Below are 25463 nucleotides of genomic sequence, written 5' to 3'. Positions count from 1 at the left end.
CAGCATCATAAAAACTGATAGTATTTCAACCACATAAAACATCCATCCAATCAGAACTGAGATCTGATCAGAAACATGTTGGTCATTTCCACAGCTTTCTATTTCCTGACAAACAGTCAAACTGATGTCATTTGGACATTTGTAAAAATGTTCCCATGTATTTATTTTTTTAGTTATTGCATTTTCTCCACGGTCCCTAAACATCTTTGCAACGCGAAAGAAGCACATGACAGAGAAAATTTGACCGGTGCCAAATAAAGCATTCCTTCTACACATTTATGACATTCTGCTGAGCAAGGGTTTATGTAGTCTTCTAGAGCAACATACAGTATGACAGAAGAGAAGCTGCCTGTATCTAATTACAGAGAAGTTGACCAACAAATAGCCTACCAAAATGTCAGAAATTTTAAGCAGAAACATATCTAAATCAGGCCCAAAAAATCCTGCACTCCCTGTCAAAAATCATTCCGCCGTCTCTGACTGTAGCCTACAGTGCATTTCCTATATTAGCAGGTTAGGTTCTGGTGCGGCCTCAGATTTTCACCTTATCACAGTCGGACGGTTGCAGGTGAACAAACAGCTGACCCCCCCCCCACACACACACACACACACACACACACACACACACACACAATCTATCATGGCATTTATGACAAGGTCAGCGTTGATGAGGCAAGGACAGGAAAGGGCAGGCCCAGGGGAGCATATCGGGGCGAGCAGCGAAAACCAGATCAAATAAAATACCAACGAAGAAGAAAATGCTTCCTCTATCCCTGGTTGCATCTAAAATAGAACCCTAAATAGTGCACTACTTTTGACCAGGGCCCATAGGGCTATTATCAAAAGCAGAGCACTATGTAGGGAAAAGGGTGCCATTTGAGATGTAGCCTAGCAACTGATTTATCTGATAAGAGTTCTGGGTAATTAATTAGAAACTCAATTATCCAAACCTTACTTCAGCAGTCTCAATTCATCAGCAGATAAAGCCTCTCTCGCCCTGCTACCGTTTCTGACAGAGAGAGAGAGAGGACGGATGGATGGAAAAGAAACACATTCGTTCTTTCCTTTCCTGAACGAGTTAAAAGAAGCCCCTGGGGTCGAAGACAATTTTTCTTTTGTCTAATCAGTCTTGTTAAAGAAGCTCTTTAGAGAGACTTGTTTCTCAACAGGATGGGTAGAAACAGACAACTAATCCAAGACTGATAGTACTCTCAGTGAGGGAATCAGGTCTAGCATACAGACACACAAACACAAACACAATGCACCATAAACCAACAGTCACCATTGGGACACTTGAGTCCCAGTGTGTTCAGACAGAACAACTCTATATCAATCAGAAAGTCTACTGCTCAGTAGAGAATACTGTAACCGGATCAGAACCATCACACAATCTAAAAGCCACCACGCTTCTCTGATTGATGCCGGTGTGTTTCTCATTTAATTATTTCTCCAAAACTAAAAAGAACAACCCCCTCCACCCTCAACCCCCTCAAATCTCATTTCCAGGGGTTAGAGTGCATGACAAAAATGTCATCATGGCCAAAATAGCTCCGAGCGGTCGTCACGGCGACAACCTTTTCCCTGGGAAATGATATTTTCCCAATCCGGCGGAAGGCGGATCGCGTCGCCACTCGTTACAGGGCCTTGATAGCAGGTCTTTAATATTCACCGTCTTAATTAGGAGACGCCGTTAATTTCATTAAATTCTTTGGCTGCTAAATGAAGCAGATTATGAGACATCTTTTATTGCCAAGCGTGAAATTACAGCCTGCCCGCTGCCAATGGCAGGGCGAAACTAATGAATTACAGGGTAAATAACAGCCGAATTAACCATCCAATTTAACTCCTTACTAAGAGGAACCAGGCCTCAGAGGGGAGGAGGCAGAGGGGGAGACTGTCAAAACCACCCAGCCCTGTGCTCATCTAATGTTACACCACTCTCTACAACTATAGGCAATTACTACCATGATACTAATCAGCTCCTCACAAAGGGAGCCAACCCCAACCACACGCGTCCATGCTTTTGGACTCATTTCAAACATGAAAAAAAGAAATCATAACTCAAATCTGTGAGAAGTTGTAATGGGGAAGAAAGTACTTAGGGCCAAATAAAAGAGGAATGTGCATTTAGACATGCTAACACGTGGATGGGACGGACAAATCACTATTGAATGTCAAGATGAGATGGGCTACGAAGCTGTGGAAAGACCACCTTTCACTATTAGGATGAACCAGGACCCGCATCTTAACCTTCTCTACCTCCCATTGCTGCTCCATGCCCCTCTGTCTAGGCCAACAGCCCCGGTGTCTAAGTCAACAGTAAATTCATTTGACAGAGACGTGTTGGCGAAGTGAGTGTCTCTATCTCTTCGGTAATTACGGGCTAATTAGGAGCGTGGAGCAGATGTCCGCGGAGACGCCACCGTAAACACCGTCTGTAAACAAAGCTGCCGATGTCCGCTCGCCATTCGCTTTTTAAACAAACCCTCAGCCCCAAACAGAAGAGGCTTAGAATGGCCATGTTGCATCCTGGGTAAAATACCAGGTAATAGCAGCAGTCAATGACCCCATCATGACCCTGGAACATTTTTGTTACATTCAAGTCATTACATCAGACGCTCTCATCCAGAGCGACTTACAGTAGTGAGAGCATACATTTTCATACTTTTCCCCAGTATTGGTCCCTTGTGGGAATTGAACCCACAACCTTGGCGTTGCAAGAGCCATGCTCTACCAACTGAGCCACACGGGACCTAGAACAGGAAACAACAAACATTCTAAAAGCAATAAAGCTGTCGACAAACATCCCACTAGGTACTGAAGTCACACAAGTCTTGCAGAAGAGCGTCTATCTGCACAGTTAAATACCACAGTGGAGGCCATGTTTTGAGGGACACACGACGGCCTGACGCGTGTAGCTAGGTGACACTCTGACCCTGTCACACCCACACTCAGCGTAGAGTGTGTGTGTGTGTGTGTGAGAAAAGCTGGACCTCTGGGGCTTTGGGTAGTCTAATTGCTGCAGAGTGGGAGTCCGCCCCATCCTCTTTCTAAAAGTCCAGTGTGCTGAAAACTCCTAGCTTGGCCAGGCTGGCAGTGTGTTAGGTTTTAATGAGCACCATCTAACTAATGAAGGCATCTTCTTCCTTCCACAGCCTTTATCGTGCGCACACACACACACACACCAACTCTAGTCACCTTGAGGGGGAGTCAGAACAACAGCCCATCCTAATGAGATCTGGGCTAACAGAAAATAAACTACACTGGGGAGTCAGTAATCCTGGGAGAGAGCTCCAAGAACACACACACCAACGCAATTCAAGCAAACACACACATATTCACGTATCTGTTTAGAGAACGAGCGGTCATCCGCATAGACGATTTCCCCCTTACAGCGCGACGGCACTTTTCTCTCCTGCACGTCAGCGCCACTCATTGCTAGTTAGCCTGTCCTCGAGGAACCGCTATGCTGCTGGCTAGCGACCCACTCATGCTGCATTTACCACACTTTAACAATGCTACACAGAATGGAAACATTTTGAAAGTGTTCATTAATTTGCTGTTAGGCAAAACAATGTCCGTACAGTCTGCAGCACTTTACAAAACCTCATACAGGTAGCTTGCTTGCTAGGTAAGTTAATCAACGATATTAAGCAGAGAGCTAACTTTGCTAGTTATGAAGCTAACGTCAGTTCACTCAAGTTACCCTGGAACTTTCTTGGTGATACCGGGTTCGCAAACCATAACGCAAAAAAAATTGCTAATTTCACCAACAACGTTGTTAACTCTGAGTTATCAGTCTCATTAGAATAAACCATATTAAAATCTCCACCAACTATTATCTGACTGGATGGATATTTTCTCAGAAGATTTTTAAGATATCCCAACTGGCGGATGACACCTCACTTTTTTTGAAAAATGTATCTCAAGCTAGATTAGCATTGGATATCGTGAAGCAGTTCTCCAAAATCTCAGGCTTGACTTTAAATCTTTCCAAATGTGAGTTGTTTGTTGTGAAAGGAGCTGTCAACCCAGCAGATTGTAACATCTCTGAAAAAGATACTGTAACCTACCTCGGTGTAAAGATCACCAAAAATCTTAAGGCTATGAATGATCTTAATTTGAACCCTGTAACTGAATCTGTCAAAAAAAAATTATCCTCATGGTTAGGGAGGGATTTAAGTCTTCAAGGAAGGGTGCTTTTATCCAAAGCTGAGGGGCTATCTCGTGCATCCTATCTTTTTTCATCTATTGACATTCCCAAATCCACTTGCTGTACCTTAGATAGGCTTTTGTACAACTTCATATGGAAAAACAAGCCACATAAGATAAAAAGAGATGTTATCACCAACAGGGTTTGTGATGGCGGTCTAAATGTCTTAGATTTCACTCTCTTTAATCAGATATCAAAGGTCAACTGGATTAAAAGGTACATAAAAAATCCTCATAGCTTCTGGAATATTATACCTCATTTTGTTTTTCAGAAGTTCGGCGGGCTTAATTTTTTACTACAATGTCCATATATTGTGGGTAAAATTCCTGTGAAACTGGCGGTTTTTCACAAGCAGGCTTTAATGTGCTGGGCTTTGTTGTATAAACACAACTTTTCACCTCATAAATGTTTTATTTGGAACAATGGGTCAATATTACATAGAAATAAGATGTTATTTAACCATAAATGGTTCTCGAAAAACATTGTTCTTGTCAGCCAATTGGTTAATAACAGTGGGAATCTATTTACACAGAGAGAATTTATGGAAATATACAACTTTGAGGTTTCAAGCAAGGAATATGACACTGTTATTAAAGCTATACCTAGTGGGATAAAAACTTTACTTCAGAATAATGCATATTTTGGAATATCTCCGATTGTAAGCGATATTCAGGTGAATGGCATTGGTCTACTAGATACGAAATTCAACAATCGTTTAATAAGGGATATTTTCTACAGGAAGTCTATTCCCTCCGCGATATTTTGTTGGGCTTCATCGTTTGATGTAAACTGGCGCTGTGCTTGGCTCACTCCACACAGATTTATGGTGACCAATAAAGTAAAGGAGATCTCCTTTAAGATAATCCATAGATGCTATCCGTGTAATAGCTTGATTTCTAAATATATATTTGACGTTACCAGTGAATGCAGTTTTTGTGAACTAGAAACTGAATCTATTGAACACTTATTCTGTAATTGTTTATATAGTGAAGTGTTTTGGACTGATGTAAAACTATATCTTAGCCGCAAATTGCATACAACCATTGATATTACTAAGTTTGACATATTATTTTACTACACTGATTCCACAATTGAACGTGAGTATGTCATAAATCTCTTTATTTTATTAGGAAAATCTTTTATCCATAAATCAAAATTTATGAAGAAAAAGCCCCTTTTCTTAATTTTTTTATCTGATTTGGAACAGTACGTAGAATCTTTAAAACGTATACAAAACAATATGTCAAAAAAATGTATTCGATATATGTCTGTATTTGATTTGATATAATAGTTTTTTTTTTTTTTTCTCTAATTTCTTTGGATTCCCTCTGGCTGTTATGTTATGTTATGTTTATGTTTTGCATGTTACTGTTATTTACAGCAAGTTAAATAAAGATTTGGGGAAAAAAAAAAAAAAAACATCTGAGTTATCTAGCTACATGCCTTGTCTTTCCCTTCCCGAGACACACTGTCACATCCGGCCGTGGTTGGGAGTCCCATAGGAAGGCTCACAACTGGCCCAGCATCGCCCGGGTTTGGCCGGCATTGTAAATAAGATGTTTTTTCTTAACTGACTTGCCTAGTTAAATAAAGGTTAAATATAAAAAATAAATGCCTAGGGGTATTACATATCGAGATACATTTTCAATTTGTCAAAACGTTTTATGGTATGCATTTAATTTTTGTTTTTACAATTACTTAGAATTGAAATATTATTTAGAAATGATATCTTAAACAATGTGAAGAGGGGTTTGTTCTCCGCCCACTTCATTTTATGGATAAAGAATCTTCCATGAAAGATAAACAAATGAACAATGAAATGTAAATCAGGGTCCATTTCATTTGGATCAAAATAAAACAACATCAGAGTCTCTCAGATGAACATTAATCGTCGTTTCTTTTCAAATAGAATTGTCTAATTCCCTCCATAATCTTCTGACATAAGAACAGTCCCAAATAAATGTTTAAGAGTCTCTGGGTCACAACCACAAAATACACATTTGTTATCAATAGCTATTTGAAATCTGTGTATAATAAAGGTCTTTACAGGGTAGATTCTATGAATGAGTTGGTATGATACTTTTTTCACCTTATTAGATACATTTTAAGTCGGAAGTTTACATAAACCTTTGCCAAATACATTTAAACTCAGTTTTTCACAATTCCTGACATTTAATCCTAGTAAAAATTCCCTGTCTTAGGTCAGTTTGGATCACCACTTTATTTTAAGAATGTTAAATGCCAGAATAATAGTAGAGATAATTATTTATTTCAGCTTTTATTTCTTTCATCACATTCCCAGTGGGTCAGAAGTTTACATACACTCAATTAGTATTTGGTAGCATTGCCTTTAAATTGTTTAAATTGGGTGAAACGTTTCAGGTAGCCTTCCACAAGCTTCCCACAATAAGTTGGGTGAATTTTGGCCCTTCCTCCTGACAGAGCTGGTGTAACTGAGTCAGGTTTGTAGGCCTCTTTGCTCGCACATGCTTTTTCAGTTGTGTCCACACATTTTCTATAGGATTGAGGTCAGAGCTTTGTGATGGCCACTCCAATACCTTGACTTTGCTGTCCTTAAGCCATTTTGCCACAACTTTGGAAGTATGCTTGAGGTCATTGTCCATTTGGAAGACCTAGCTTTAACTTCGTGACTGATGTCTTAAGATGTTGCTTCAATATATCCACAATTTTAAATTCCTCATGATGCCATCTATTTTGTGAAGTTCACCAGTCCATCCTGCAGCAAAGCACCCCCACAACATGATGCTGCCATCCCCGTGCTTCACATTTGGGATGGTGTTCTTTGACTTGAAAGCCTCCCGCTTTTCCTCCAAACATAACGATGGTCATTATAGCCAAACAGTTCTATTTTTGTTTCATCAGACCAGAGGACATTTCTCCAAAAAGTACAATCTTTGTCCCCATGTGCAGTTGCAAACCGTAGTCTGGCTTTTTTATGGCGGTATTGGAGCAGTGGCTTCTTCCTTGCTGAGCGGCCCTTCAGGTTATGTCGATATAGGAGTCGTTTTACTGTGGATATAGATACTTTTGTACCTGTTTCCTCCAGCATCGTCACAAGGTCCTTTGCTGTTGTTCTGGGATTGATTTTCACTTTTCGCAACAAAGTACGTTCATCTCTAGAAGACAGAACGCGTCTCCTTCCTGAGCGGTATGATGGCTGCATGGTCCCATGGTGTTTATACTTGCGTACTATTGTTTGTACAGATGAACGTGGTACCTTCAGGCATTTGGAAATTGCTCCCAAGGATGAACCAGACTTGTGCAGGTCTACAATTTGTTTTCTGAGGTCTTGGTGGATTTCTTTAGATTTTCCCATGATGTCAAGCAAAGAGGCACTGAGTTTGAAGGTAGGCCTTGAAATGCATCCATAGGTACACCTCCAATTGACTCAAATTATGTCAATTAGCCTATCAGAAGCTTCTAAAGCCATGACATAATTTTCTGGAATTTTCCAAGCTGTTTAAAGGCACAGTCAACTTGGAGTACGTAAACTTCTGACCCACTGGAATTGTGATACAGTGAATTATAAGTGAAATAATCTGTCTGTAAACAATTGTTGGAACAATTACTTGTGTCATGCACAAAGTAGATGTCCTAATCGACTTGACAAAACTATAGTTTGTTAACCTCACTAGGGTAGGGGGCAGCATTCGGAATTTTGGATGAAAAGCGTGCCCAAAGTAAACGGCCTGCTACTCAGGTCCAGAAGCTGGAATATGCATATAATTGGTAGATTTGGATAGAAAACACTAAAGATTCCAAAACTGTTAAAATAATGTTTGTGAGTATAATAGAACTGATATGGCAGGCGAAAACCTGAGGAAAATCCATCCAGGAAGTGCTATTATTTTGAAATACCTGTTTTTCCATTAAAAGCCTATCCACCATACAAAGACTTATGACCCAGTTCACAATCTCTATGGCTTCCACTACATGTGGCCAGTCTTTAGGCATTGTTTCAGGGTTTTACTCTGAAAAATGACAGAGAAACACCACTTTCAATGAGAGGACAGTGGATATTTCCAGACATGAGTCCAGCGCGTGATCGGGAGCACGCCTTTCTTGTTTCTCCTTTTCTATTGATGAAGCTATTGTCCAGTTGAAATATGATCGATTATTTATGACAAAAACAACCCGAGGATTGATTAGAAACATCGTTTGACATGTTTCTACGAACTTTTATGGTACTTTTTAGATTTTTCGTCTGTTTGTTGTGACCGCGCTTTGTTCGATTACTGAACAAAACGCACCAACGAAACTGAGGTTTTTGAATATAAAGAGGGACTTTATCGAACAAAACAAACATTTATTGTGTAGCATGGAGTCTTCGGAGTGCAACCATATGAAGATCATCAAAGGTAAGTGATACATTTTATCGCTATTTCTGACTTTTGTTACTCCTCTTCTTGGCTGCTAACTGTTTGTAATGATTTGTCTGCTGGGTGCTGTTCTCAGATAATCGCATGGTTTGCTTTTGCCTTAAAGCTTTTTTGAAATCTGACACAGCGGTTGGATTAACAAGAAGTTAACCTGTTAGGGCTAGGGGGCAGTATTGACACAGCCGGATAAAAAACGTACCCGATTTAATCTGGTTACTACTCCTGCCCAGTAACTAGAATATGCATATAATTATTGGCTTTGGATAGAAAACACCCTAAAGTTTCTAAAACTGTTTGAATGGTGTCTGTGAGTATAACAGAACTCATACGGCAGGCCAAAACCTGAGAAGATTCCATGCAGGAAGTGGCCTGTCTGAGAAGTTGTGTTTCATCTTGGCTCTTTTTATTGAAGACTGAGGATCTTTGCAATAACGTGACACTTCCTACGGCTCCCATAGGCTCTCAGAGCCCGGGAAAAAGCTGAACGATATCGAGGCAGGCTCTGGCTGAAACACTTTATCGCTTTTGGCAAGTGGCCGCTCAGAGTACTATGGGCTTAGGCGCGTGCCCGAGTCGACCGAATGCTTTCTTTTCTTTCGTCTGTTTACCTAAACGCAGATTCCCGGTCGGAATATTATCGCTTTTTTATGAGAAAAATGGCATAAAAATTGATTTTAAACAGCGGTTGACATGCTTCGAAGTACGGTAATGGAATATTTAGATTTTTTTTGTCACGAATTGCGCCATGCTCGTCACCCTTATTTACCCTTTCGGATAGTGTCTTGAACGCACGAACAAAACGCCGCTGTTTGGATATAACGATGGATTATTTTGGACCAAACCAACATTTGTTATTGAAGTAGAAGTCCTGGGAGTGCATTCTGACGAAGGTAATAACATTTTTCTTATAGTAAATCTGACTTTGATGAGTGCTAAACTTGCTGGGTGTCTAAATAGCTAGCCCTGTGATGCCGGGCTATCTACTGAGAATATTGGAAAATGTGCTTTCACCGAAAAGCTATTTTAAAATCGGACATATCGAGTGCATAGAGGAGTTCTGTATCTATAATTCTTAAAATAATTGTTATGTATTTTGTGAACGTTTATCGTGAGTAATTTAGTAAATTCACCGGCAGTGTTCGGTGGGAATGCTAGTCACATGCTAGTCACATGCTAATGTAAAAAGCTGGTTTTTGATATAAATATGAACTTGATTGAACAAAACATGCATGTATTGTATAACATAATGTCCTAGGGTTGTCATCTGATTAAGATCATCAAAGGTTAGTGCTACATTTAGCTGTGGTTTGGGTTTATGTGACATTATATGCTAGCTTGAAAAATGGGTGTCTGATTATTTCTGGCTGGGTACTCTGCTGACATAATCTAATGTTTTGCTTTCGTTGTAAAGCCTTTTTGAAATCGGACAGTGTGGTTAGATTAACGAGAGTCTTATCTTTAAAATGGTGTAAAATAGTCATATGTTTGAAAAATGTAAGGTTTTGCATTTCTAAGGTATTTGAATAATGCGCCACGGGATTACACTGGCTGTTGAGTAGGTGGGACGCAAGCGTCCCACCTTGCCCATAGAGGTTAATCTTTAAGCTGGTGTATAACATTTGGATCTTTTATGTATGTTTATTCTGAGAATTTCTGTTTTGTTGAGTTTCACGCTCTGCAATTTCATCGGATGTTGTTTGAGACAGTGGATTACTGAACAAAACGCGCTAACAAAACTGAGGTTTTTGGATATAAAGAGGGACTTTATCGAACAAAACAAACATTTATTGTGTAACATGGAGTCTTGGGAGTGCAATCATATAAAGATCATCAAAGGTAAGTGATACATTTTATCGCTATTTCTGACTTTTGTTACTCCCCTTCTTGGCTGCTAACCGTTTGTAATGATTTGTCTGCTGGGCGCTGTTCTCAGATAATCGCATGGTTTGCTTTCGCCGTAAAGTCTTTTTAAAATCTGACACCGTGGTTGGATTAACAAGAAGTTAATCTTTAAACCGATGTATAACACTTGTATGTTTCATACATTTTTATAATGAGTATTTCTGTTTTTGAATTTGGCGCTCTGCAATTTCACTGGCTGTAGGCCAGGTGGGAAGGTAGCGTCCCACACCCCCTAGAGAGGTTAACAAGAAATTTGTGGAGTGGTTGAAAAACGAGTTTTAATGACTCCAACCTAAGTGTATGTAAACTTCCGACTTCAACTGTACAGTGAGGGAAAAAAGTATTTGATCCCCTGATGATTTTGTACGTTTGCCCACTGACAAAGAAATGATCAGTCTATCATTTTAATGGTAGGTTTATTTGAACAGTGAGAGACAGAATAACAAAAAAAATCCAGAAAAACGCACGTCAAAAATGTTATAAATTGATTTGCATTTTAATGAGGGAAATAAGTATTTGACCCCTCTGCAAAACATGACTTAATACTTGGTGGCAAAACCCTTGTTGGCAATCACAGAGGTCAGACGTTTCTTGTAGTTGGCCACCAGGTTTGCACACATCTCAGGAGGGATTTTGTCCCACTCCTCTTTGCAGATCTTCTCCAAGTCATTAAGGTTTCGAGGCTGACGTTTGGCAACTCAAACCTTCAGCTCCCTCCACAGATTTTCTATGGGATTAAGGTCTGGAGACTGGCTAGGCCACTCCAGGACCTTAATGTGCTTCTTCTTGAGCCACTCCTTTGTTGCCTTGGCCGTGTGTTTTGGGTCATTGTCATGCTGGAATACCCATCCACGACCCATTTTCAATGCCCTGGCTGAGGGAAGGAGGTTCTCACCCAAGATTTGACGGTACATGGTCCCGTCCATCGTCCCTTTGATGCGGTGAAGTTGTCCTGTCCCCTTAGCAGAAAAACACCCCCAAAGCATAATGTTTCCACCTCCATGTTTGACGGTGGGGATGGTGTTCTTGGGGTCATAGGCAGCATTCCTCCTCCTCCAAACACGGCGAGTTGAGTTGATGCCAAAGAGCTCCATTTTGGTCTCATCTGACCACAACACTTTCAGCAAGTTGTCCTCTGAATTATTCAGATGATCATTGGCAAACTTCAGACGGGCATGTATATGTGCTTTCTTGAGCAGGGGGACCTTGCGGGCGCTGCAGGATTTCAGTCCTTCACGGCGTAGTGTGTTACCAATTGTTTTCTTGGTGACTATGGTCCCAGCTGCCTTGAGATCATTGACAAGATCCTCCCGTGTAGTTCTGGGCTGATTCCTCACCGTTCTCATGATCATTGCAACTCCACGAGGTGAGATCTTGCATGGAGCCCCAGGCCGAGGGAGATTGACAGTTCTTTTGTGTTTCTTCCATTTGCGAATAATCGCACCAACTGTTGTCACCTTCTCACCAAGCTGCTTGGCGATGGTCTTGTAGCCCATTCCAGCCTTGTGTAGGTCTACAATCTTGTCCCTGACATCCTTGGAGAGCTCTTTGGTCTTGGCCATGGTGGAGAGTTTGGAATCTGATTGATTGATTGCTTCTGTGGACAGGTGTCTTTTATACAGGTAACAAACTGAGATTAGGAGCACTCCCTTTAAGAGTGTGTTCCTAATCTCAGCTCGTTACCTGTATAAAAGACACCTGGGAGCCAGAAATCTTTCTGATTGAGAGGGGGTCAAATACTTATTTCCCTCATTAAAATGCAAATCAATTTATAACATTTTTGACATGCGTTTTTTTCTGGAATTTTTTGTTGTTATTCTATCTCTCACTGATCAAATAAACCTACCATTAAAATTATAGACTGATCATTTCTTTGTCAGTGGGCAAACGTACAAAATCAGCAGGGGATCAAATACTTTTTTCCCTCGCTGTATATTATATTTGCCAGACAACAACGAGACTTTGTTCCAGTTCACTTGTCCTAGGGCTGCATTCCAGGACATTTTAGCAGAGGGAACAGTAACATCTTGACATTGTTTTCTTATATACATGTTAATACATTTATAGGTTTAAAATGTCAATTCCTTCTAGCTGTATTGAGGCAACAAAACCCTCAACAGGGATGAGGGACTGTTATATTCTCCTAAAAGAAGAATAGTACCTACTGCCTGGCTACATGACAAGCAAGTGGTGTCTTTTCTCTTAAAGGAGACAGCTCACATTTTTATAAAATAAAGCAATAGGCTACTTCTATGAAAATGTTATTTATCAGTAGGCCTAACATGGTCCCAAATGAAAGGGAAACAGATTGTCACCTGTAGCCCCAAAGAGCATTGGAATCAGCCAACACGAGCTCAATGCAGGCATACACTCCTATTGAATATGAATTCACCTGTATTGTGAGTAGACCTACGCCATCTTCATTTACCCAGTTTATCAAGAGACTGACCATTCAAATAAATGATTACCACCTTTATGTTGTTGGGTAGTTAAATTGATAAAGTCAAATTGACTATGGTTGTATAATTGATTTGTTATTGCATACATGCTTGTCTCTGGGAACAGTTCTCGTCAAAATGCTCCAATGTAATTATATTTATTATCGGGCTAAAATAATCAGCCATCGGCCTCCTTGACCCCCAAAAATTGGTATCGGCTCTTAAAAACCCATTTCTGTTGTTCTCTACTGTTTACCCTAATTATCTTCCATATGTAAAGTCAAGTGATCTCACACAAGTCACCCATATTTATGAGCAAAGGCAATCCCTTTTACCTGTAGTTTCTGAACAACATGTTAAGATCTGATGCCAAAAACCAACAGCGTTGCTGTTGACGCCACTGATTCATAATAACATTCATCATCATCATCCTCCTCATCATCATCGCGTGTTTAATTGACCGCCGATGATGACTGTACCTTTAAGGAGCCGCCGTGCGACTCAGCCAACCTAACAGAAGGAGACATCTGCCAAAGTGATTCAACACAGACAAGGAAGGACAACCAAAACGAGCCAGTCAGGGAACACGTCCTCTCAGTGAATGAGTTGTGTTGCTACCCCTCTGAGGGAGACCTGGCATGTATGGAGTCGTAGCATACTGTGCGTCTGGTACAATTTGTGGACCAGGTCTGAACGTGTTCAACAAGAAAAGGTGAGGTGGTGTGTGTGGAGGGAGGGAGGGAAGCAGGAGTCAGACTCAGCAGGACTCATTAAAATGGAGTGTAAACTGAGTGCTAATAGGGAGGCAGGTAGCTAAGCTGCTGCCATCTACACACACGCACACACACACTCACTAATTAGGGAACAGGTCTGCCTGCAGCCGACACAGAGGCAGGAGGGGAGATGGAGAGAGACATACAGAGATACACATTCTCCAAGAGGAAAGACCACGGGGAATGATCAAATCAATTAACATCCAGCTCCAAAAAGAGAAGCAGCTCTGGCCCGATGCCTCGGAGCGCTGCCGACTACGTGTTATTCTCCAACCTCTGTCTGTCTGGGGCTGACGGCTGTCAGGTGGGCTGAGTGTGTGTGTGGTCGTGCCGGGCCTGGCTCACCATGTCTCATGTTGGGGAAACAATGGGCAACTCAACAGAGGCCACAGCCGAACCCATATGATGATGGAGGGTTCTTTAAGACTGTTGGTCTACATCATCTTTCTAAAACACACACACACACACACCTCCCATCTGCCACCAGTGACATGTGTATGTGGCCCTCTTCATTTGTACATCATTATCAGCCATTGACTTCACAGGAGTTATGTAAATTGAGTGGCTGGACCCAGGAGGATTGTACTGCTGCCAGACAGACAGAGACGACGTGTGAGTGAGAGAGAGGCTCTTCTACAGGGACAGGAGAACACACACATATCTGGCACTGTGTAGCAGCTCTTCCAATCCATCTTCATCACATGACAAATGTTTGACAAGTAGTTCAACATCGATCCTTATAGAAAGCACAACATGGTCACTGTCGTTTCCAGACAAAAGCTCACACACACACTCACAGCTGTGTTCTGTTGCTCTATAACCATAATGAGTATGTGCCTGGGCTCTCTCCTCTGAGTCACTTCCAGTTGCACGTCATCCCCCCGTTTACCGCCACAACGCAGACTAAAAACATTGCTAACCATAGATGGAATGCATAGGTCAATTACATGAATTTCTGCTGCTATACTGTCTACATATAGACAGGACTGAATGGCAGATTGGGTTATGTGACTAATAGACCATCCTGATTGATGAGAGGCACTTATCAGAGTTTAGAGAGGAGCAACACTATCAGAGAGGCTATGATGTCCATGCTAACTGGACGCCTGGGGAATAACACAGGACCCAGTTGCTACTTCATAGTGATATTTCCTTCCGGTGGGGAGTATGGGGATAAATGGAAACATCTCACAAGTAAACATCATGTCGTCCCTGATTGAGGGGACAAGACAATTTACTCTGCTCTCTGCTGTGCTGTCCCAGCGGGGGGCCTCCTTGCGCAGCAGCACCACAGAGACTCGGTCTCCCTCGACGAGCTGCGCGACACGGCCCCGGCACTAACAACTACTGCAGCGCTGCTAACAAATGCACCGCGTCGTTGAAAGGAGGCCCGTAATCAGAGATGCAATTTGTTCATTAGTGGATTACAAACGAGGCCTCCGTGCTGATATGAGAGGCCGTGATTAGCACACGCTAATTGGCTGATTTCCTTATACTCCAGTTGAAGCAGCTCACAGGAGATGCCAGGCTCCCCCCCCCCCTCCCCCTCCCCCCTCTCTGGTTCGCTCCATGCTTGTTTGCGACATATTAAGGCCAACTCAAACAATCTCTCCACGATTACAGTGGGGGGGGCACTTGAGCTCTCTGGTTCAATACCCCTCCCCTTCCTCTCCACCTCCCCCTCCCTACCTACCCCCCCCCCCCCCACCCCCCTGCCGATGCCCCAATCAAAGCGCTGGGCTACACCGCCACACAGGAAAAGGCAGGGCTTTGAAAAGCACGTAGAGGAAGAGGGTAACGGAGGACCATATGCCAGCCGGCAGACTGCACTTCATTAACCATCCTCAGCCTCTTCTCCCTCTCACCATCTCTCCCCTTTCTTTTTGGACAAGGAGAGAGGGATGGGGGCAGGACAGAGGGATGGGAGCAGGGGGGAGAGTGAAAGAAAGTAAGAGTGAAATCCCGTCCCGCTCCTTATACTAATGATCTCATTTCAATACCCAGGAGAACCCCCAACTCTAATTGATGTCAAGTGTGTGCTTTCGCTGTTAATCAAGGAGAAGGCATCAAACGGAGGGAGCCTGGCTGTGTCTGGGCTTCACGCTCTGATCACAGGCAGCCCTCGTTCTCCGGGAAATCAGCAATACGGCGCTGCCGGACCCTAATTATCCCCGTAGCAGCCGGCTGGCCAGGCGAGGGCCAGATCTGATCATACCTGCTTAATTGGAATAGCACGGCCGCTTCCAATGCTGTCCGCTCGGCCCTCCAGTCCTTTCTTGTCCCTGTCTGGCTCGCTGGCCTTCCGAGACTGTGGAGAAGGAGATAGGAGAACAAGTAGGGGTTACAGAGGCCCTGAGTTAAGCCCTATAAAGTGTCTGAACGAGGAGCCTGAACAAGGGTCTGTTACAGCCCTCTTCTAGTTTTCACATAACAGGCCTCATATAATGGCTGCTAGAGGTGACTGGGGTTATTATTGTGTCTATGAGTCAACTTGACCCAGTTGTTGACCTCTCTCTAAGTTGCTAAGGAACTGGGAAGTGGACATGATGCGTGTGTCTGTACATTCTAGAAGGTGGTCACATACAACCTTCCCTGTGGCCCGTAGATTCTCACTGTAAGCCATTTACCATTTAAAAGTCCTTTACATCATTTTGGATCTATTTAACATCCATAGTTTGAACATCTAATAATACATGAGTCAACAGTGAAGAAGTAGATGTCCTGTGTGTGTGTATCTGGGCTCACAGTGAAGAGGTTGGAGCGGCGTTTGGACTGCTTGCGGACGGGCGTGGGGGTGTTGGTGGTCTGGGGGACGTCGATGCGTAGCTCCTTCTGACTGGTGCTGGGGGTGGAGGGTACTGATGACGAGTAGTCACTCAGGCTGCCGCCATTACTGGTCTGCTACAGAGACACACACACGTCTATGTACTGTGTTGGTAACACTAACTTACTTCAGAAAGAATGAGTGTATTTTTTGGATGAGAGTAAACATAGAGAAAGAGTATGTATGGATGAGAGTAAACAGAGAGAAAGAGTATGTATGGATGAGAGTAAACAGAGAGAAAGAGTATGTATGGATGAGAGTAAACAGAGAGAAAGAGTATGTATGGATGAGAGTAAACATAGAGAAAGAGCATGTATGGATGAGAGTAAACAGAGAGAAAGAGTATGTATGGATGAGAGTAAACAGAGAGAAAGAGTATGTATGGATGAGAGTAAACAGAGAGAAAGAGTATGTATGGATGAGAGTAAACAGAGAGAAAGAGTATGTATGGATGAGAGTAAACATAGAGAAAGAGTATGTATGGATGAGAGTAAACAGAGAGAAAGAGTATGTATGGATGAGAGTAAACATAGAGAAAGAGTATGTATGGATGAGGGTAAACAGAGAAAGAGTATGTATGGATGAGAGTAAACAGAGAGAAAGAGTATGTATGGATGAGAGTAAACAGAGAGAAAGAGTATGTATGGATGAGAGTAAACAGAGAGAAAGAGTATGTATGGATGAGAGTAAACAGAGAGAAAGAGTATGTATGGATGAGAGTAAACAGAGAGAAAGAGTATGTATGGATGAGAGTAAACAGAGAGAAAGAGTATGTATGGATGAGGGTAAACAGAGAAAGAGTATGTATGGATGAGGGTAAACAGAGAAAGAGTATGTATGGATGAGAGTAAACAGAGAGAAAGAGTATGTATGGATGAGGGTAAACAGAGAAAGAGTATGTATGGATGAGGGTAAACAGAGAGAAAGAGTATGTATGGATGAGAGTAAACAGAGAGAAAGAGTATGTATGGATGAGAGTAAACAGAGAGAAAGAGTATGTATGGATGAGAGTAAATAAAGAAAGAGACAGAACAATATAAAAAAGTGTGTGAAAGTGAGAGAGAAAGAAAGTTGAACATACAGCTGGTACAGTATCTCCTCTTCATAATAACAGACACTATACTAGTATACAGCTGGTACAGTATCCCTCTTCATAATAACAGACACTATACTAGTATACAGCTGGTACAGTATCTCCTCTTCATAATAACAGACACTATACTAGTATACAGCTGGTACAGTATGTCCTCTTCATAATAACATACACTATACTAGTATACAGCTGGTACAGTATCTCCTCTTCATAATAACAGACACTATACTATTATACAGCTGGTACAGTATCTCCTCTTCATAATAACAGCCACTACACTAGCATACAGCTGGTACAGTATCCCCTCTTCATAATAAAATACACTATACTATTATACAGCTGGTACAGTATCCCCTCTTCATAATAACAGACACTATACTATTATACAGCTGGTACAGTATCCCCTCTTCATAATAAAAGACACTATACTATTATACAGCTGGTACAGTATCCCCTCTTCATAATAATAGACACTACGCTAGTATACAGCTGGTACAGTATCTCCTCTTCATAATAACAGACACTATACTAGTATACAGCTGGTACAGTATCCCCTCTTCATAATAACAGACACTATACTAGTATACAGCTGGTACAGTATCATCTCTTCATAATAACAGACACTATACTATTATACAGCTGGTACAGTATCCCCTCTTCATAATAACAGACACTATACTATTATACAGCTGGTACAGTATCCCCTCTTCATAATAAAATACACTATACTATTATACAGCTGGTACAGTATCTCCTCTTCATAATAACATACACTATACTAGTATACAGCTGGTACAGTATCTCCTCTTCATAATAACAGACACTATACTAGTATACACCTGGTACAGTATCTCCTCTTCATAATAACAGACACTATACTAGTATACAGCTGGTACAGTATCTCCTCTTCATAATAACAGACACTATACTAGTATACAGCTGGTACAGTATCTCCTCTTCATAATAACAGACACTATACTAGTATACAGCTGGTACAGCATCTCCTCTTCATAATAACAGACACTACACTATTATACACCTGGTACAGTATCCCCTCTTCATAATAACAGACACTACACTATTATACACCTGGTACAGTATCCCCTCTTCATAATAACAGACACTATACTAGTATACAGCTGGTACAGTATCCCCTCTTCATAATAACAGACACTATACTAGTATACAGCTGGTACAGTATCCCCTCTTCATAATAACAGACACTATACTAGTATACAGCTGGTACAGTATCTCCTCTTCATAATAACATACACTATACTAGTATACAGCTGGTACAGTATCTCCTCTTCATAATAACATACACTATACTAGTATACAGCTGGTACAGTATCTCCTCTTCATAATAACAGACACTATACTAGTATACAGCTGGTACAGTATCCCCTCTTCATAATAACATACACTATACTAGTATACAGCTGGTACAGTATCTCCTCTTCATAATAACAGACACTATACTAGTATACAGCTGGTACAGCATCTCCTCTTCATAATAACAGACACTATACTAGTATACAGCTGGTACAGTATCTCCTCTTCATAATAACAGACACTACACTATTATACAGCTGGTACAGTATCTCCTCTTCATAATAACAGACACTATATTAGTATACAGCTGGTACAGTATCTCCTCTTCATAATAACAGACACTACACTATTATACAGCTGGTACAGTATCTCCTCTTCATAATAACAGACACTACACTATTATACAGCTGGTACAGTATCTCCTCTTCATAATAACAGACACTATACTAGTATACAGCTGGTACAGTATCTCCTCTTCATAATAACAGACACTACACTATTATACAGCTGGTACAGTATCCCCTCTTCATAATAACAGATACTACACTAGTATACAGCTGGTACAGTATCTCCTCTTCATAATAACAGACACTATACTAGTATACAGTATCCCCTCTTCATAATAACAGACACTATACTAGCATACAGCTGGTACAGTATCCCCTCTTCATAATAACAGACACTATACTAGCATACAGCTGGTACAGTATCCCCTCTTCATAATAACAGACACTATACTAGTATACAGCTGGTACAGTATCATCTCTTCATAATAACAGACACTATACTATTATACAGCTGGTACAGTATCCCCTCTTCATAATAACAGACACTATACTATTATACAGCTGGTACAGTATCCCCTCTTCATAATAAAATACACTATACTATTATACAGCTGGTACAGTATCTCCTCTTCATAATAACATACACTATACTAGTATACAGCTGGTACAGTATCTCCTCTTCATAATAACAGACACTATACTAGTATACAGCTGGTACAGTATCTCCTCTTCATAATAACAGACACTATACTAGTATACAGCTGGTACAGTATCTCCTCTTCATAATAACAGACACTATACTAGTATACAGCTGGTACAGTATCTCCTCTTCATAATAACAGACACTATACTAGTATACAGCTGGTACAGTATCTCCTCTTCATAATAACAGACACTATACTAGTATACAGCTGGTACAGCATCTCCTCTTCATAATAACAGACACTACACTATTATACACCTGGTACAGTATCCCCTCTTCATAATAACAGACACTACACTATTATACACCTGGTACAGTATCCCCTCTTCATAATAACAGACACTATACTAGTATACAGCTGGTACAGTATCCCCTCTTCATAATAACAGACACTATACTAGTATACAGCTGGTACAGTATCCCCTCTTCATAATAACAGACACTATACTAGTATACAGCTGGTACAGTATCTCCTCTTCATAATAACATACACTATACTAGTATACAGCTGGTACAGTATCTCCTCTTCATAATAACATACACTATACTAGTATACAGCTGGTACAGTATCTCCTCTTCATAATAACAGACACTATACTAGTATACAGCTGGTACAGTATCCCCTCTTCATAATAACATACACTATACTAGTATACAGCTGGTACAGTATCTCCTCTTCATAATAACAGACACTATACTAGTATACAGCTGGTACAGCATCTCCTCTTCATAATAACAGACACTATACTAGTATACAGCTGGTACAGTATCTCCTCTTCATAATAACAGACACTACACTATTATACAGCTGGTACAGTATCTCCTCTTCATAATAACAGACACTATATTAGTATACAGCTGGTACAGTATCTCCTCTTCATAATAACAGACACTACACTATTATACAGCTGGTACAGTATCTCCTCTTCATAATAACAGACACTACACTATTATACAGCTGGTACAGTATCTCCTCTTCATAATAACAGACACTATACTAGTATACAGCTGGTACAGTATCTCCTCTTCATAATAACAGATACTACACTAGTATACAGCTGGTACAGTATCTCCTCTTCATAATAACAGACACTATACTAGTATACAGTATCCCCTCTTCATAATAACAGACACTATACTAGCATACAGCTGGTACAGTATCCCCTCTTCATAATAACAGACACTATACTAGCATACAGCTGGTACAGTATCCCCTCTTCATAATAACAGACACTATACTAGCATACAGCTGGTACAGTATCCCCTCTTCATAATAACAGACACTACACTAGCATAACCTGGTACAGTATCCCTCTTCATAATAACAGATACTACACTAGCATACAGCTGGTACAGTATCCCCTCTTCATAATAACAGACACTACACTAGCATAACCTGGTACAGCATCCCTCTTCATAATAACAGACACTACACTAGCATAACCTGGTATAGCATCCCTCTTCATAATAACAGACACTACACTAGCATAACCTGGTACAGTATCCCCTCTTCATAATAACAGACACTACACTAGCATAACCTGGTACAGCATCCCTCTTCATAATAATAGACACTACACTAGCATAACCTGGTACAGTATCTCCTCTTCATAATAACAGACACTACACTAGCATAACCTGGTACAGTATCCCCTCTTCATAATAACAGACACTACACTAGCATACACCTGGTACAGTATCTCCTCTTCATAATAACAGACACTACACTAGCATAACCTGGTACAGTATCCCTCTTCATAATAACAGACACTACACTAGCATAACCTGGTACAGCATCCCTCTTCATAATAACAGACACTACACTAGCATAACCTGGTACAGCATCCCTCTACATAATAACAGACACTACACTAGCATAACCTGGTACAGTATCTCCTCTTCATAATAACAGACACTACACTAGCATAACCTGGTACAGCATCCCTCTTCATAATAACAGACACTACACTAGCATAACCTGGTACAGCATCCCTCTTCATAATAACAGACACTACACTAGCATAACCTGGTACAGCATCCCTCTTCATAATAATAGACACTACACTAGCATAACCTGGTACAGTATCTCCTCTTCATAATAACAGACACTACACTAGCATAACCTGGTACAGTATCCCTCTTCATAATAACAGACACTACACTAGCATAACCTGGTACAGCATCCCTCTTCATAATAACAGACACTACACTAGCATAACCTGGTACAGCATCCCTCTTCATAATAACAGACACTACACTAGCATAACCTGGTACAGTATCTCCTCTTCATAATAACAGACACTACACTAGCATAACCTGGTACAGCATCCCTCTTCATAATAACAGACACTACACTAGCATAACCTGGTACAGCGTCCCTCTTCATAATAACAGACACTACACTAGCATAAGCTGGTACAGTATCTCCTCTTCATAATAACAGACACTACACTATTATACAGCTGGTACAGCATCCCTCTTCATAATAACAGACTACACTAGCATACAGCTGGTACAGTATCCCTCTTCATAATAACAGACACTACACTAGCATAACCTGGTACAGTATCCCTCTTCATAATAACAGACACTACACTAGCATAACCTGGTACAGCATCCCTCTTCATAATAACAGTCACTACACTAGCATAACCTGGTACAGCATCCCTCTTCATAATAACAGACACTACACTAGCATAACCTGGTACAGTATCTCCTCTTCATAATAACAGACACTACACTAGCATAACCTGGTACAGCATCCATCTTCATAATAACAGACACTACACTAGCATAACCTGGTACAGCATCCCTCTTCATAATAACAGACACTACACTAGCATAACCTGGTACAGTATCCCTCTTCATAATAACAGACACTACACTAGCATAACCTGGTACAGCATCCCTCTTCATAATAACAGACACTACACTAGCATAACCTGGTACAGTATCTCCTCTTCATAATAACAGACACTACACTATTATACAGCTGGTACAGCATTCCTCTTCATAATAACAGACTACACTAGCATACAGCTGGTACAGTATCCCTCTTCATAATAACAGACACTACACTAGCATAACCTGGTACAGTATCCCTCTTCATAATAACAGACACTACACTAGCATACACCTGGTACAGTATCTCCTCTTCATAATAACAGATACTACACTAGCATACAGCTGGTACAGTATCTCCTCTTCATAATAACAGACACTACACTAGCATAACCTGGTACAGTATCCCTCTTCATAATAACAGACACTACACTAGCATAACCTGGTACAGTATCCCTCTTCATAATAACAGATACTACACTAGCATAACCTGGTACAGTATCCCTCTTCATAATAACAGACACTACACTAGCATACACCTGGTACAGTATCTCCTCTTCATAATAACAGATACTACACTAGCATACAGCTGGTACAGTATATCCTCTTCATAATAACAGACACTACACTATTATACAGCTGGTACAGTATCCCTCTTCATAATAACAGACACTACACTAGCATACAGCTGGTACAGTATCCCTCTTCATAATAACAGACACTACACTAGCATAACCTGGTACAGTATCCCTCTTCATAATAACAGACACTACACTAGCATACACCTGGTACAGTATCTCCTCTTCATAATAACAGATACTACACTAGCATACAGCTGGTACAGTATCTCCTCTTCATAATAACAGACACTACACTAGCATAACCTGGTACAGCATCCCTCTTCATAATAACAGACACTACACTAGCATAACCTGGTACAGCATCCCTCTTCATAATAACAGATACTACACTAGCATAACCTGGTACAGCATCCCTCTTCATAATAACAGACACTACACTAGCATAACCTGGTACAGTATCCCTCTTCATAATAACAGACACTACACTAGTATACAGCTGGTACAGTATCTCCTCTTCATAATAACAGACACTACACTAGCATAACCTGGTACAGTATCCCTCTTCATAATAACAGACACTACACTAGCATACACCTGGTACAGTATCCCTCTTCATAATAACAGACTACACTAGCATACAGCTGGTACAGTATCCCTCTTCATAATAACAGACACTACACTAGCATAACCTGGTACAGTATCTCCTCTTCATAATAACAGACACTACACTAGCATAACCTGGTACAGTATCTCCTCTTCATAATAACAGACACTACACTAGCATACACCTGGTACAGTATCTCCTCTTCATAATAACAAATACTACACTAGCATACAGCTGGTACAGTATCCCCTCTTCATAATAACAGACACTACACTAGCATAACCTGGTACAGTATCCCTCTTCATAATAACAGACACTACACTAGCATAACCTGGTACAGTATCCCTCTTCATAATAACAGATACTACACTAGCATAACCTGGTACAGCATCCCTCTTCATAATAACAGACTACACTAGCATACACCTGGTACAGTATCTCCTCTTCATAATAACAAATACTACACTAGCATACAGCTGGTACAGTATCTCCTCTTCATAATAACAGATACTACACTAGCATAACCTGGTACAGTATCCCTCTTCATAATAACAGACACTACACTAGCATAACCTGGTACAGTATCCCTCTTCATAATAACAGATACTACACTAGCATAACCTGGTACAGCATCCCTCTTCATAATAACAGATACTACACTAGCATACAGCTGGTACAGTATCTCCTCTTCATAATAACAGACACTATACTAGTATACAGCTGGTACAGTATCCCCTCTTCATAATAACAGACACTACACTAGCATAACCTGGTACAGTATCCCTCTTCATAATAACAGATACTACACTAGCATAACCTGGTACAGCATCCCTCTTCATAATAACAGATACTACACTAGCATACAGCTGGTACAGTATCTCCTCTTCATAATAACAGACACTATACTAGTATACAGCTGGTACAGTATCCCCTCTGCATAATAACAGACACAACACTATTATACAGCTGGTACAGTATGTCCTCTTCATAATAACAGCCACTACACTATTATACACCTGGTACAGTATCTCCTCTTCATAATAACAGACACTACACTATTATACACCTGGTACAGTATCTCCTCTTCATAATAACAGACACTACACTAGCACTAATGACAGACACTACACTAGCATACAGCTGGTACAGTATCTCCTCTGCATAATAACAGACACTATACTAGTATACACCTGGTACAGTATCCCTCTTCATAATAACAGACACTACACTATTATACAGCTGGTACAGTATCCCCTCTTCATAATAATAGACACTACGCTAGTATACAGCTGGTACAGTATCTCCTCTTCATAATAACAGACACTATACTATTATACAGCTGGTACAGCATCTCCTCTTCATAATAACAGACACTATACTAGTATACAGCTGGTACAGTATCCCCTCTTCATAATAACAGACACTATACTAGTATACAGCTGGTACAGTATCTCCTCTTCATAATAACAGAC

General features: G+C 40.8%; 1 protein-coding gene across 8 annotated transcripts in view; it reads right to left on the bottom strand.

The window, feature by feature from the left end:
* agap1 (ArfGAP with GTPase domain, ankyrin repeat and PH domain 1) overlaps positions 1-25463 on the bottom strand; it is a 318347-nt gene that overhangs the window by 130134 nt on the left and 162750 nt on the right. For 5 of the 8 annotated variants that reach the window (XM_082963618.1, XM_082963619.1, XM_082963614.1 and 2 more), the window contains 2 exons: positions 16472-16627; positions 15942-16034 (listed from right to left, as the gene is read on the bottom strand). In XM_082963618.1, the coding sequence (XP_082819744.1) occupies positions 15942-16034; positions 16472-16627 (249 nt within the window). The remainder of the gene's footprint in view (positions 1-15941; positions 16035-16471; positions 16628-25463) is intronic. The other 3 variants (XM_082963613.1, XM_082963616.1, XM_082963617.1) reach the window with 2 other exon arrangements.

Source organism: Salmo salar, chromosome 17, assembly GCF_965601325.2.
Source record: "Salmo salar chromosome 17, fSalSal1, whole genome shotgun sequence".
Lineage (NCBI taxonomy): Eukaryota > Metazoa > Chordata > Actinopteri > Salmoniformes > Salmonidae > Salmo > Salmo salar.
Note: the sequence above shows the minus strand (reverse complement) of the source record. Positions and strands in the feature narration are given on the sequence as shown.